Source organism: Pediculus humanus, genomic scaffold, assembly GCF_000006295.1.
Source record: "Pediculus humanus corporis 1103172107775 genomic scaffold, whole genome shotgun sequence".
Taxonomy (NCBI): Eukaryota; Metazoa; Arthropoda; class Insecta; order Psocodea; family Pediculidae; genus Pediculus; species Pediculus humanus.
The window spans coordinates 179,433-194,650 of record NW_002987371.1 but is presented as its reverse complement, the minus strand read 5'-3'; the positions used below and the strand labels follow the sequence as shown (position 1 = coordinate 194,650).

General features: G+C 28.6%; 1 protein-coding gene across 1 annotated transcript; it reads right to left on the bottom strand.

Annotated features, from left to right (window-relative positions):
* Nucleotides 1–13,707: 13,707 nt before the first annotated feature.
* Phum_PHUM359880 (nk-6 homeobox protein, putative) lies at nt 13,708–14,858 on the bottom strand (the record flags this gene model as incomplete). Its single annotated transcript, XM_002427972.1, has 2 exons — nt 13,708–13,929; nt 14,808–14,858. 2 exons carry the CDS (start codon nt 14,856–14,858, stop codon nt 13,708–13,710), a joined length of 273 nt encoding a protein of 90 aa, XP_002428017.1.
* Between the last annotated feature and the right edge of the window lie 360 nt (nt 14,859–15,218).

Below are 15,218 nucleotides of genomic sequence, written 5' to 3'. Positions count from 1 at the left end.
TTTTTACTACCATCCATTAATTCCTTTTGTTAACTCTTTTTCTCTTCTTTTTTCATTTAAAAAAAAAATTTTTTTTTATTTTTCTCTAATTACTAATTAACTAATTAAACTCACTTTCCCCATCATCATCATCATCATCATCATCATTTCCGGTTTTTCATTTTTAACAATTTTGCTATAATTAAAATTCGATTGTATACATTTTGTTACTTTCATATACACATATATATATTGAAAGTTTGTTTTTTTTTTTTTTTTGGATGGCTCGTTTGTTTTTGGTTGTTTGTTTGTTTGTTTGTTTTCGTTTTTAGTTTTTTCAGTTTTCGTCTTTTCCCACTTTTCGATACTTTTTCTGTATATATCATCGTTATAAACGACTTTTGATTTTTTTTTAAAAAAATTATTTTTCCGATGGCGCGTAACCGTTGGTCGTGGCATTAACAACCGCAAACAATATTAATTATTAATTAGGACTCGACTAATTTTCTTCTTTTTTTCTTTATTTTCACGATGGTCATTAATGGCCTTTTGACAACACATTTTCCAACAAATTATTAATGTCAGGGCGGGGAAGGGATGGAGGAATGGGGGAAGGGGAGAGGCGAAAGGGGGGTGGTAAAACTTACAATACAAATTTTCTTTTTTTTTTTCCCCCCTTCTTTCAATCGTTTTCTTCGACTCGTATATAAGGAGGGGGTAGCGACGGCGGCGGCGGCGGTGTTAATAGATATTTAAGACACATTTTTCTTTCGAATTTACCCCTCCCCCTCCTTCTCCCTCCTCTCGAAAATATTTTATTTTTTTCTTGTCAAAACTTTACAATTGTTTCCTTTTGACTTTTTATTTATCGATCCAATTTTTTTTTTTTTATTTTGAAAAATGTGAATTATATCGATCGATCGATCGATCTATCGGATCGATGGATCGATATATATATGGTAAATTAATTGAAACCCCTCCGAAAGCATAATCGAACCCTTAACAATACAAATTATTGTTATTTATTGCATTATTATTGTTATTAGAACGACATAAAAAAAAAAAATTCTTTTATTCTTTTCCTTTTTTTTTTTTTTTTTTTTTTTTTTTTTTTTTTTAGAAACTTCAAAGAGAAATAATTCTCTTATGCGAAGTTAAAGAAAAAGAATAAACAGGGTCGGATTAAGAATTTTCTTCCCCCCTTTTAAATTTCAAACACCTTTGCGACAAAGACGAAGAAAAAAAAAAGGAAATAAACAAAACATTCCACGTTTGTTCGAATCAAATTTTTTTTTTCTTTTCCTATCCTTATCACGGCCCTGTACGAGATCGGATCGCACACTCAAAACGTCAAATTTAAAAAAAATATATATATATATATATATATCTATAAAAAGGCACAACAACAACAACAACAAAAACAACAAAACTACAACAAATACAACCGACACAAACTATAAAGAGATAGAGATAGAGTGAGAGAGAGAGAAGGAAGGAAAAAGACGGAGAAGGAGAGAATTGAAAAGATCCAATAATAAATTTAACATAACAATAAAATGAATACGTCGATTCAAAGCTAATCCCCCGATATTCTTCCTTCCACGACAAAAACTGACTTTGGGTAAAAAAAAAAAAAAAAAAAAAAAAAAAAAACGGAAATTGACACCTTATTGAAAGGAGATTTGTCGGTGCCAATTTATTTATTTTTATTTTATTTTATTTTATTTTTTTTTTACCTTTTTTCTCTCTCTTTAATTCACTCTCGCACACACACACACTCTATCTCTCTCTCTCTTTTTCTTTCTTTATTTATTTCAATAATATTATTGCTATATATATATATATATATTTACTCTTAGGATTTTTTATTTATTTGTTTTATTAAGCTATTTAATCCGAGTTCTAACGTTTTGCTATTTTATCCCATTATTTATTATTATTATTAATACTATTATTACGTCCCCTCTTCCCTTCCTACCTCCCTCCCTCTCGCAACAGTCCATAACGTTTATGCATGCCCCTATTATTATTATTATTTTTAATTTATTAAAAAAAAATCGGCCGAATTGAAATGGTAAAAATTAATCATCATATCACATTTAAATAATTATTATTATTATTGGCGATGACGTCACGTACACGCACACACGCACTTGCAAGGTTGTAAATAAACGTTTTTTTTTTTTTTTTAAACGCATTCCCAGGTGTAAATGAATGAAGAAAATAATAATAATAAGGTACGGTGTCATTGTGGATTGAAGTTTTTTTTTTTTTTTTCATTTTTTTATTTTTTTGGTGAATGGCAAGAAATAAATGAATGAATGAGTGAATGAATGAATGAATGAACTTTTTAAATTGTTCATTTCACAAACACACACAAAAGAATTCAATAATATAAATGAACTGGCAACTACTCCGTTTTTTCTTCTATGACCGAAAGAAAAAAAAAAGAAAAAGAATTCATGAATGATGTAGTAAAGTAGTAGCGGTTGTAATGCGGCTTAAACGAAAAAAAAAAAAAAAATGTAATAATAATAATGATGATGATGATGATGATGATGACAATGAATGATCATTGTTCGAACGGTATTTGGGTATGTTGTTAAGTTGGTATTGATCTTCGGTTAATGAATAATGTCCGTTACGAGTCATCAAAAAAAAAAAAAAAAAAATTTTTTTTTTCTTATTAAACGAATCGATTGTATGAAAAAAAAAGAGAGAAAAATTATTATTATTATTATTATTATTATTTCGGTTTCCGTTACGGGAAAAAACATTCGTTTTCTCCGTATTCGACTTAAAAAAAAAAGGCCATTAAAACCATACGGGTGTAAACTATATGTTTCATAGATTGTAAAAAAGAAATTTATAAAAAAAAAAAAGAGTAAAAAAAAAGTCATAGAGGTGGTGAACGAGGGGGGGGGGGCCCTCTGTGTGATTAACTGACCACAATTTTCCCATATTTTTAATGCGCCTCATTGTGCGGATATAGGAACGAAATGTAACAAAGTGAGGTTATTATTTTTTTTTTTTTTGCGACACTTTATTGTTTTTCTCTAACCTTTCCTTCCACACACTTTTAAAATCTCTCTCTTTCTCTCTATCTCTCTCTCTCTCAATAAATCTCATCCTTTCCCCTACCCCCTCCTCTGACTCTCACTTTCCAATTCTATGCGCTTTTTCAAAACGATTTAAAAAAAAAAAAAAATGGCGTCTCGTGAAAGAAAATCAAAAGTTTCGAAATGCGGAAAAGAGGCAAGAGTGGGGGGTGGAGGAAGGGGGAGTGGTGGGGAAATAACAAAAAAAACGTGTTCGAAAAAATTAAATTTAAAAATTTGGCGCCAAAACGACGTCGTGGTCTCGAAACCGAAAGGATCGACGTCGTGGTTGTAAAAAAAAAACAAAAAAAAACGTTTTAACTCATCCCGCCACCACCACCACCACCACCACCTCCTCCTACCCTTACACATTTTGTTCGTTTTTTTTTCGGGGGAGGGGGGGAAGGGTCTTTTCGTCGTATTAATAATAGTCGTAATATGTCTTCATTTTCATCCTTAAACTTTTTTTTTTTTTGTCGTTCAAAAAACTAAATTCAAATTTATTAATAACGGTTTTTGAAAAAGGTTTCCTTATTTTCGAAAGAGAGAGACTAAAAAAAATTTATTTATTAAATTATTTTTTTATGTATTAATTATAAAATGAATAAAAAAAGAGAGAGAGAGAGAGAGAGAGAGAGAGAAATGCGACGAACCAACGCGAATGTATATATGCTAATACATAAATATTATTATTATTTCAACAAACCATAAAACCTTTTAATAAAAAAAAAAAAATTTCAAGAATTGTTTTTGTTTTGTTTTTTTTTATATTTATTGTCTTCTGCTTAATGACGTCATTTTTTAAAAAAAAAATAAATAATAAATTTAATATGGAAGATTTTAACAAGATGATATAATAAAGTTTATTACGTATAATGAAATTATACTACTTTTGTCATTCCAAATGATTTAAGATCGTTTAAATAAAAATAAAAATGAGAGAGAGGGGAAGGGGAGAAGGGAGGGGGTGAGGGGAGAAGAGAGGGGACGTACGAATATAAAGATGATGATAATAATATTTGCCATAAAAATTAAAAAAAAAAATGTCAAAGGTAACAATCGTGTGTGTGTGTGTGTGTGGAGGACCCCTGGTCTGAACGACTTTAAAAATTTTTTTTATTATAACAAGAGTATATAAACATTAAAGAACAAAAAATGTAACGAATAAAATAATATTTAAAACATTTAAAGCAATAAAAAAAGAAAAAAAAGAAAAAGAAATTAAAAAAAAAAAAATACATATAAGAGTCAAATAAATCAATAAATAAATAATTATTACAATGTAAGAAAAACTGGATTCCATTAAATGCGTGTGCGTGTGTGCGTGTGCGTATAACAAATTATAAAAAAAAACTTACGTTAATTTATAATTGAAAACACGAGAATAAAATAAATTAAATAAACCGTTAATAATGAATAAATAAAACTGCGTGTCGGCCATTTTGACAAAACGACCATTTGCTAATTTTCATTTACTTTTTTTTTTCTTGTACAAAAAAAAAAAAAAAATACAAATTATTTATTTAATATTTGTGATAAAATTAAATTATTTAATCGTTCGTTGATTTCTTTAAGTCAAATTGATTAAAAAAATAAAATTGTTATGTAATATTAAATTAATAAATTAATAAAAAAATGAAAAAATTGTTAATAAAGATTTTTATATATAGTTGAGAAAATTATTATAAACAAATGTTGAATGCAAATCATTTATATATTATAAAAAAAATTATGTTGTTATTATTATTAATTGTAAAGTGTATGTGTGTGTGTGTGTGTGTCTCTCTCTCTGCTTGTGCAAGTGTATGTGTATGTGTGTCTCTTTCTTTCTTGTGGTAGTGAGTGTGTGTGTGTATGTCTTTCACTCTCCCTCTCTTTCTCTCTTTTAGTTTGTGCAATTTGTGAGTGTGTGTATTTGTGTCTCTCTGTCTCTGATTGTGGAAGTTTGTGTAAGTAAGTCTCTCTCTTTGTGCTTGTGCATGTGCATGTGGAAGAGTGTATGTGTGTGTGTCTCCCTCACCCTCTCCTGTTGTAATGTGTGTGTGTCTTTCATAATCTCTCTCTCTCTCTCTGTTTCTACTGGTGCAAGTGAGTGTGTGTGTGTGTGTGTGTGTTCCTGTCTTTTTCTCTTTCTCACTGTGCTTCTACATGTGTGTGTGTGTGTGTCTTTCACTCTCTTTCTCTCTTTAAGTTTGTGCAAATTTGTGTGTGTGTGTGTGTGTGTGTGTGTATGTGTGTCTTTCTCTGTACTTGTACAAGTTTGTGTGTAACTCTTTCTTTGAGTTTGTGCAAGTTTTTGTGTGTGTGTGTGTGTGTCTTTCTGTCCCTGCTTGTGGAAGTTTGTCTCTTTCTTTCTCTTTGAGTTTAAGCAAGTTTGTGTAAATATATATGTGTGTGTGTCTCCCTCTCCCTCATTCTCTCTGCTTGTGCAAGTTTGTCTCTCTCCTTCTCTCTCTGTATTTGTGCAAGTTTGTGCATGTCTCTCTCCCCCTATCTGTTTTTCTCTGAGTGTATGTGTGTGTGTGTTTAACTCAAAATCATCCAAAACTTATTCATTTGCACACACACACACACAATGTTGTTAATAAATTACAACACAATTAGTAAATTAATACCAATGAATAATTTAAAATTGTTTTAGTTTTAAATTAACTGTTGAGATATTGAAAATATTAAAAACACTTATTCATTATCTTTAACAATTATCTTAATTGTATTAATTAATTAATTAATTATAACCACACACACTCACACACTCACATACAATCAAACTTATCAAATTAATCGCAAAAATGAAATATTTTACATGAATATTTAAAACAGTACAAAATTACTAACCTTATTATTATTATTCACAAAATGATGATGATGATGCTTATGATGATTATCAAAAACAATTACATTATTACAAACTGCAAACATCAATGAATAACTAATTAGACAAACTATTAATTAAATAATAATTAACTCACTGTATCAAATCAATAAAAAACGTTTTCAATTTTTATTTAAAGGAATTCAATGAATAATTATAACCATCATCATCATAATCGTTATTATTATCACTTTAGAACGACACAACATTTTGTCACAGTTATTAAACACTTATTCCAGGTTTATACCTGATTTCTTAGGTATAAATTAACGATAAAATTACATTTTATACATGAATATTAACCAAAAAAAAACGCGTTTAAAAATTCACACATGTACTCACGACAGAACGCTATTAATTAACGACGCCGCCATTTTGATTTTTCTGCCACGTTTTTCTGTTATCTACATATCTATGTTTATTTGAAATAAAAAATTTTGAAATTTCGCGCGTTTTATTTAAACGTGAACCACAAAAAATAATTCCATTTATAACGTATTTCTTTTAATGATAATAATAATAATAAAGGAAGAGGGTAAACGTTTTAAACGTTTTAAAATAATAATAATGGTGAACAAAAAATTATAAATAAAAATATATATTAAATATATAGACAGTGTAAATAATAATAATAATAATAAAATAACAAGTGCATACAACGCACCGATAATAATAATAATAATACACAATTAGGTGAATAAGTGTGGAAAAAAAAAATTAAAATTAAAATTTTAAAAATAAAACATTTATAAAATCATGGCGTGGGAGATGAAGGAGAAGGAGAAGTAGGAGGAGGAGGAGGAGGATCATTCGCATCCGTACATAATGATTGATTATTTCCATCGTTTTCGTTTTGAATTCTGTTGAAATAAATAAATTTCGGTGTGAGCCATGCTAACAAACCGATCGACAAACATATTTTAAATGCTCTGTTTGATGTTGTGAAAATTTTTGCAACGGCAATAACGATACGTAAGAAAACCATTATTATCGTTATATATAATTTTGTCGTTATTGTAATTAAATTGAGAACGCAACAAACGACGGGCGTTGTTTCCGGCATTTTTTTCCGATCGATAAATAATTAATTAATTAATAACTTGCGTAATTTTCAAATAATCGATTTGTTTATTTTAACGTATCACTTACGCGTGGTGTCATATTTGAATACGATTTACATTTTTTTACAATTCGGTTTCGAAAAAATTTTTTGCGCGGGTTTTCTAATTATTATTATCGTTAAATTTAATTTATAAATGTAAATTATTTTAAATTTATTATTATTATTAATATTATTGTTGTTATTGTTGTTGTTTTGACGTTTACCGACGAATCCACACGCGAACTATTGACACGATATTGAATTTTTTAAAATTTGAATTTTCGAACGTTTTGTAACAAGTTTAATCGATTTTGATTTTTTTTTTTTTAATTTATTTTCGTTTATTTCTTCTTCCACGACTTTTTAAAGACACTGTAAATATTTTTAAATAGATTACGATGAGAAATTTTTCACGATGGGGTCGAAATTATTTAATTTTCTTTAAAAAAAAAAAGGGGAAAAATTTAAATTTTATTTTAAGTTTAAAATCCGCTGGTAGAGTGTTCGCGCGCGCTAACCCACCAACGATTAAAACAAAATGGCGTCATATTACGTCATAATTATCGTTTAATTTTTTAAAAATATTATTAATAATTTTTTTTTTTTTTTTTAAAGAATTTTATGTTGGTGTCCCTGTTTTGTAAATATTAAAAAAAAAATGGCGGGATTTTTATTTTATTTTTAAATAGAAAAAACGGTTTATAAGAGTGAAAGGAAGAAAAGAAAAGAAAAAACTTCATTTTCTGATGACTATCTAAAAATCCTTCACGTGATTTGTTTTCTCCCCTTATTCTGTCGACAAATTTTTTTTTCTTTTCCTCTATTCTATTTTTTCCTTTTCTTCTCTTTCACCGCCATATTTAATTTTTTTTTTTCCACGAAACCGAATCGTTTAGTCAATTATTATTTATTATTATTATTATCGTTGTTATTTTTAAATGCGACAAATTTTCCCTATTACTATCTATCGTTCGGAGTTTTCCGTTTCCGGTTTAAATTATTTTTCGCTCGGGTGAAGAATATTTCCTTTTTATTATCATTATTAATAAATATCGATTCGTACGTAATTTCGACGCGATTTATTTACTCTATGACATTTAATTTAAATGACACATTAAATCATTAAAAAAAAAGTAAAAATTATTAAAAGTTATTAAAACTGTAAAAAGTTTTTAAATTATTAATTAATAAAAAAAATTATTTGTCACGATAATAATAATAATAATAATAATGATAATAATGATAAAAGTTAAATGAATTATTGATATTTTTCAATTAACGAAAATTAAAATTTTTTTTACTTAAATAAAACGAATTGAAAAATTATTATTATTATTATTAATATTTTTTTTGGACCGGAAACAAAAAAGTGGAAACTAATTTCTTTTACCGCCGCTAAAAAATTAATATTTAAATTTTTTTTCTTTTTTTTATCTGGAATCCTTTCAAAAATTTTTTTTTTGTGTTCTTTTTTTTTGTAACCGAAAACTTTTGTTGTTAATTTCCTTTTCCGGTTTTTGTTTTAAAAGACCTTTGCCATAATTGGCAATTGAAAATGGAAATAGAAGAGTAAATCATAGTTGGACAGCCCCCTACTACGACAGCGGGTTCATGCGCGGTTCTATACGACCAACAAATCCACATCGACAGAACTGTGATAGCTAACAAACCGGATATCATACTAAGAGATAATTCTGAAAGGTGGTGTAAGTTAATTGAAGTATCCGTATACAAGCGAAATCAAACACCAGACAGCCAAAGAAGCGGACAAGAAGCTGAAATAGCCAGGATGTGGAGAGTGAAGACAGGAACTATCCGGTCATCGGGGGAGCAGCACTGGGAGCCACGCCACATTAAATGAAAGAAATTTAAAGAAGACACCCCTACAGGAAGTAAAACCCCCGACATTCTTCGGCAGCACCACAGATATTCGAGTGATAGAGACCTGGAATAAATGGTTAAAAACTCTGACAAGTACACAAAATCTTTTCGTGTTCGAAAGGGATAATAATATTAATAGTCTGGAGAAGTACTGAAGAAATACCTGGAGAAGTCTGAAAAACTGCCGGAGAAATTGTTAGAGAAGTTTGGAAAACATTTCTAAAGAGTGCGAGAGAACAGCTAGAGAATTTTTGGAGAAATACTGAAGAAATTCGAAGAACATTCTTGGAGAATTGCTAGATAAGTTTTAAAAAAATCGCTAAACTAACCTGGAGAATCGCTAAAGATCTCTAAAAAGTCTAAAAAAAATTCCTAGAGGAGTCTAAGCAGTTTCTGGCGAATTCCTGAAGAACTACTGGAGAAGTCTGGAGACCTGCTGGAGAACCACTGGAGAAGTCTGGAGAAATTTCTGGAGAAGTCCTAAGGGATACGTATACTTAGGAGATCTGACATAAGTCCTGGAAAAAAAAAACTCCAACTAATCAATTTAATTCGATCAACGACCCCCAAATTTTATCGTCTGCTTTAGTTTGAAACGATACATTTTCTTGTTCATTAAAAGTTAAACCACCGTGTTATATACGACACGTGTCAACACACGCGTCGTGTCACAAGTATACACGTTCTATTATTGACTAAACAAACAAATAAAACAGTCGTGTTTTCTAATTCCACGACAAAATTTTTTTTTTGTTTCATTTACTCTATGATTACTTATTTAATAATTTTTTTACGTCGACGTCGAAAACGTTTTTTTTTCGGGGGAGGAGGAGAGGGAGAAGGAGAGGGGAGTGGATTATAATAAACCGGAAATGAAATTTAATTCCCGCCAATCTCAATGAAAATCCTTTTGTAAATTTCGTTCGGCGTTATATTAAAACGTTTTAATATAATTGTTTCGATAAAAACAAAAAAAAATAAAAATGGCCGCTGAGAAGAAAACGGAAACGGAAACGTTAAAAAAAAAAAAAAAGAGTAAATAAATTTTTTTTTATTTTATTTAGAAATTCAATAAAAGCAACAAATATATATATATATATATATTTTCTGTCAAAATGTGGGAGGGGGGTTTTCGAAAATAAGGAAAGGAAAAAAAAGGAAACAAAAAAGGAAAAAAAGGAAAAAAAAGGAAAAAAAAAGTCCATAACCCGCCCTTTAACAACAATCCAAATTTATACTTTAATATCGTTCGGACTTTTCTTTGGCAATAAGGAGTCCGTTTGGGAAATTCAAGGGTGAGTGAGAGTAAAATGGGGAAAGGGGGGAAAGAGGAAAACAACAGAAAAATGGTAATGGAGAAAACAAAAAAAAATGGGGGAGAAGGGAGGAAGGGAGGGGTGGGAAGGAAAAAGTTGCATTTCGATGGAAATTGAAAGGTTTTCAAAAAACCGAAAAAAACCTTTTATTGAATTTCTTTTTTTTTTTCAAATCTTGTTGTGTTTTTTTGGAAGAGGGGGGAGGAAGAAGAAAAGGAAGAGGGGATCGTGCGTGTGTAATCCCATGTAGAGAGAAAAAAATTGAAGGAGGAAGGAGGAGGAGGGAGAATCGAAAAAAAGGTTTTTACATAAGATTTTTTTTTGGAAATCGAAAACCATCTGGAAAAATCAACCCGAAAAAATTTTCCCCCTACCCCCTCCCCATTTGGGTAGGAAAAAAAATGTTTTTATTTATTATTTTGGAAAACTGGAGAATATGATTGTGGTGGTGGTGGTGGGGGGGAGTCGAAGAGGTAAAAAAAAAAATATTCTTATACCCAAAAGGTTTAACATTTTGATTTGCGAACCTTTTTTTTCTTTCCTTTTTTTCTTTCCTTATTTTCGAAAGTTAAAATAAGAAAAAAAAATTCACAACCAACAAGAGGGAGAGGGGAGAGGGGAAAGGATGCAAAAGGGAAGGCTAAAGGGAAGTTTTAGAAGGGGAGGAGGGGAATAAGTCGAAAAGTTTCTCTCGAAACGAAAAAGAAATTTATTATTATTATTATTATTATTATTATTATTATTATTATTATTATTATTATTATTATTATTATTATTATGAAAAAACCATTTGTTTTCATGTTTTATTTAAAAAAAATACATTTATTTATTAGCAGACGATAATAATATAAACGTTAAATATATATGTATATATACTCTATGTGTGTTTATTTATTCTATGGTTTTTTTTTTTGAAAAAATTACTTTATGAAAAAATTTTATTTTATCGTGATTATTAAGAAAAAAAAAAAAAAACAAAAAAACAGAAGAAAAATTTCCTTACCTTTCTACTGCCACGATGAAATCGTTTTAAATACTCTATGGATTTAAATTAAATAATTGTAGAAATTTTTTTGATTAACGGGAAATTTTGAAACGGCATTAACCTCGATGTACTCGTCAAATAGTTCGTTCACTTACTTAAATCTTCTGACACGATAAAAACGATAAAATGTTAAACAAAAAAAAAAAATTTAAATTGTGTTATTTACGATCAACAACCAACAACAAACACCAAAACAACAACAACCGAAAAAAAAAAATGACAATATGGCCGCCGTACAAAATTCGTTGATGAAATAAAAAACAATTATCGATTAATTGATTTTGATTTGAATTTAACGATCTCGTAATCGAATGTTCTAGTCTTTTCTTTTTTTTATTTAAAAGGAAATTATCCCTTCTAAATATTTGACACGTTTTACTTTTTATAACGGTTTTTTTTTTGTTTTTGACATTTAAAATTTTTTTAAAATTACTTGGAATTTTGTTTTTTGTTTTTTTTTTTTTTTCACATCGAAATCGGATATAATTAATTTTCTAATACCACGTCAATCTTTGTTAAATTATTTTTAAACAAAAAAAAAAAAACGTTAATTTTTAACACAAATTAAAATTTTTTTACTTTAAAAAAAAAAAAAAAATTAAACGCGCGCGGTAGGGAGGGGAAAGGGGAAGAGGGGAAGAGGAGAGGAGAGGGGGAAAGGAAGGAAATTCGACCCGAAAAAAAACGAATAATAATAATAATAATATTAATTCACACGCGATTAATAATCGATAAAAAAAAATTTAGAAAATTCTAGAAAAAAAAAAATAAAGTTCGTTAATTTACGGAAAGAAATAGTTTTTATTTACTCTATGATTTTTTTTCAATTTTTTATTATCATCATCATCATCATCATCATCGTCATCGTCACCATCGTCATCATCTTCTGCTATCGCGTTTAGTTTATTAAATCCTTTTTTTATTTATTTTTATTTTTTTTGATTTTTCGTTCGGTCGTTTAACGTTCGATGACTTTTTTCTTTTTTTTTTGTTGTCATTTTATTATTATTATTATTATTATTTTAAAATCGCGTTTGTTTGTTTGTCTCTTTGCGTTTTCTTCTCTTTTTTTATCATTTTATCCTTTACCTTTTTTTCCTTTCCATTCTTGCACTGGACAAAAGCCAAAAAAAAAAAAACAAAATTTTTTTAATATTTATTAAATTATTATTATTATTATTATTATTATTATTATTATTAATCGTCATCATCATCGTCATCGTCATCATCACCAACATCATCATCATCATTATTAACGTTTAAAATTAAAACACACAAAAAAAAAAAATTCACACGCGTAAAAAAAAAATTGACGAAATTTTTAATTTTAATTTATGACGTCATCAATTATATTATTATTATTATTTATAAATTAAAAACATAAAAAAAAGTAGGCTGGGGAGAGGAGAGAAGTAGAAAAAGGCAGGAAGGAAGGAAGGAAGGAAGGAAAGAATGAGTGAAACAAATTCGAGTCGACGTGTTAATAATAATAATAATAATTTTTGTTTTTTTTTTATTTCTCCTTCCACGACGATTGTTAAAATTAAATTCAACGAATCGGAGAAGAGAATAAATGATGTTGAATAGTTAATGGGTGGGTTAATGGGCGACAGTGGTTTTGGTTGTTGTTGTCATTGTTATTCAACGATTCTCTCTCTATTATTATAATAATAAATATTTTTACTCTATGGAATCACGGATGGATAAATAAAAGATTTCGTATATGTATATTTATATTAATTTAAAAATTTTTTTATTATCATCATCATCATCACCATCATCATTATTTATATATATATATAAGTAATTATTTAATTTACAACTTTTTTTTTTTTTGTTTATAATAAAAGATAAAATTTCAAATACACTTTTTTTTCTTTTTCCCCCATTTTTCTTTTTTTATATTAAAATTAATTTATACGATTTTCATTTACACATTTACAACACTCCAAATTAATTAATTAATTAATTAATAATAATAATAATAATAATAATAATAAAAATTGTTCGAAACAAAACGTAACCCGTCCGCGCCATCATCGTATTCTCTCCCTTTCTCTCGCTCTCTCTCACTCGTTCTTTCGCTCTCTCTCACTCTCTCTCTATTAATTATTCATATATTGGCAGAAGCGTTTAAATTCGGTTTAAATTAAAAAAAAAAAACAGAAAATTGCACGGAAATTTTTTCGTCGTGTCAATAATAATCAATTTTATTTAATCTGGTTCCACGCACGAAAACTATTTAAAAAAAATTAAAAAGAAAATTTATTATTATTATCATCATCATCATCATTAATTACACACGTCGTTAATTATTATTATTATTATTATTATTATCATCATTATCGTCGTCGTCGTCGTCGACGTCATCATTAAAGCTCTAAAAAAAAAAAAGAAGAAAAATTCTTTTCTCATTGCCTTCCTAATTCTTCGTGTTCTCCTAATTCTTTTCTCAATCTCGAGGCTGCCGTCGTTGACGTCATCGTTGTCGTCATCGTCCTTCCCAAATCGTCTTCGTCACCGGACATGTCGTCATTTAAATCCGCGTGTTGTTCGTCTTGTTTACGTTTTGCCGTCGCCATTTCCGCCGCGTGTTTTTTCCTCCATTTCGTCCGACGATTTTGAAACCAAACCTAAAAAACACACAAAAAAAAGGAAAATTATACAAAATGTTAAAAAAAAAAATGGTGGCCTTCTTCCTCCCCCTTCCGCTTTCCCCCCATTTACAAATCAATTCCCAAAGTTTTAATTAACGTTGAATAACAATGGGGGAAACCCTCTGCGGTGAAATTTTATTGGGGTTGATTGTGTCTCGGATAGTAGGGGTTGGTTCGTTGGTCGGTCGGCTTATAAGAAATTCTTTTTTTTTTTTTTTTTGTTTAACGGTTGGCACCCTCTCTTCGATTTAATTCGATCGTTTAATGGATAATTCCCATTGAATTTTTTCTTTTTTTTCAAACATCATCATCATCATCATCATCAATATTATTATTATCATCAACGTCACATAATAAATTATGCGAGTTGTAATGATGTATAAAAATAAATTTTCTACAACGACATTTTTTTTTTTTCGGGGGGGGTCGTGTTAAATATTATTTCATTTTATTTTAATTAATTAATTAATCCTTTTTCTCTTCTAACGCCACGTTTAAATTAATAAATAATAATAATAAATTTTGGAAAAATTTTTGAAATTTTCTCCCTCTCTCTCTGTCTTTCTCCCTTTGTTTGAATTTTCTTTTCATTTTCAAACGTTGAAAGTTATAAATTTGGCAACAATGTAGTAAAATAATTTTCCCGCCACCGTATTAAGGTATAATACGTACGTCACAACATTATTATTATCATCCCTAACGGTCAATTTTTTTCCCCTTAATTTTAATAAATTTGGCAACGTTGTTGTTGTTTTTTCACGTACGCGACCATAACGACATCTATATATATATATTTAATTAATTAATTAACATCGTGGCGGCGGTGGTACAAAGTTAAAGCTCGAATAAATGACCTTGATACAAATTCCGTTACTTTTTGAATTTATTCTAAACCGAATCGCCATTTTCTTTTTTTTTTTTAACGTGCTGTAAACACTTCATTATTATTATCGACTACAGCAGAAGACAAATTATATCAATTCGTGGAAAACAAATTAGTAAAATAAGATAGACGCCGGAAAATAATATATATATATATATATATATATATATATATATATATATAAACTTTTCAAAATTCGTTTTTAATTAATTAATTAATTTAAAAAAAATTCTCCCCATTTTTCCTCCCCCTTCCCGCCCCCCGGTTTATTTATTCTCGTTTTTAATTAATTCGAGTTCAAATTTATACGTTTATTATTAATCGTTGTGACGTTTTATATATAATTTAATTTCTGTTTTTTTTTTTTTTTTTTTTTTTTTTT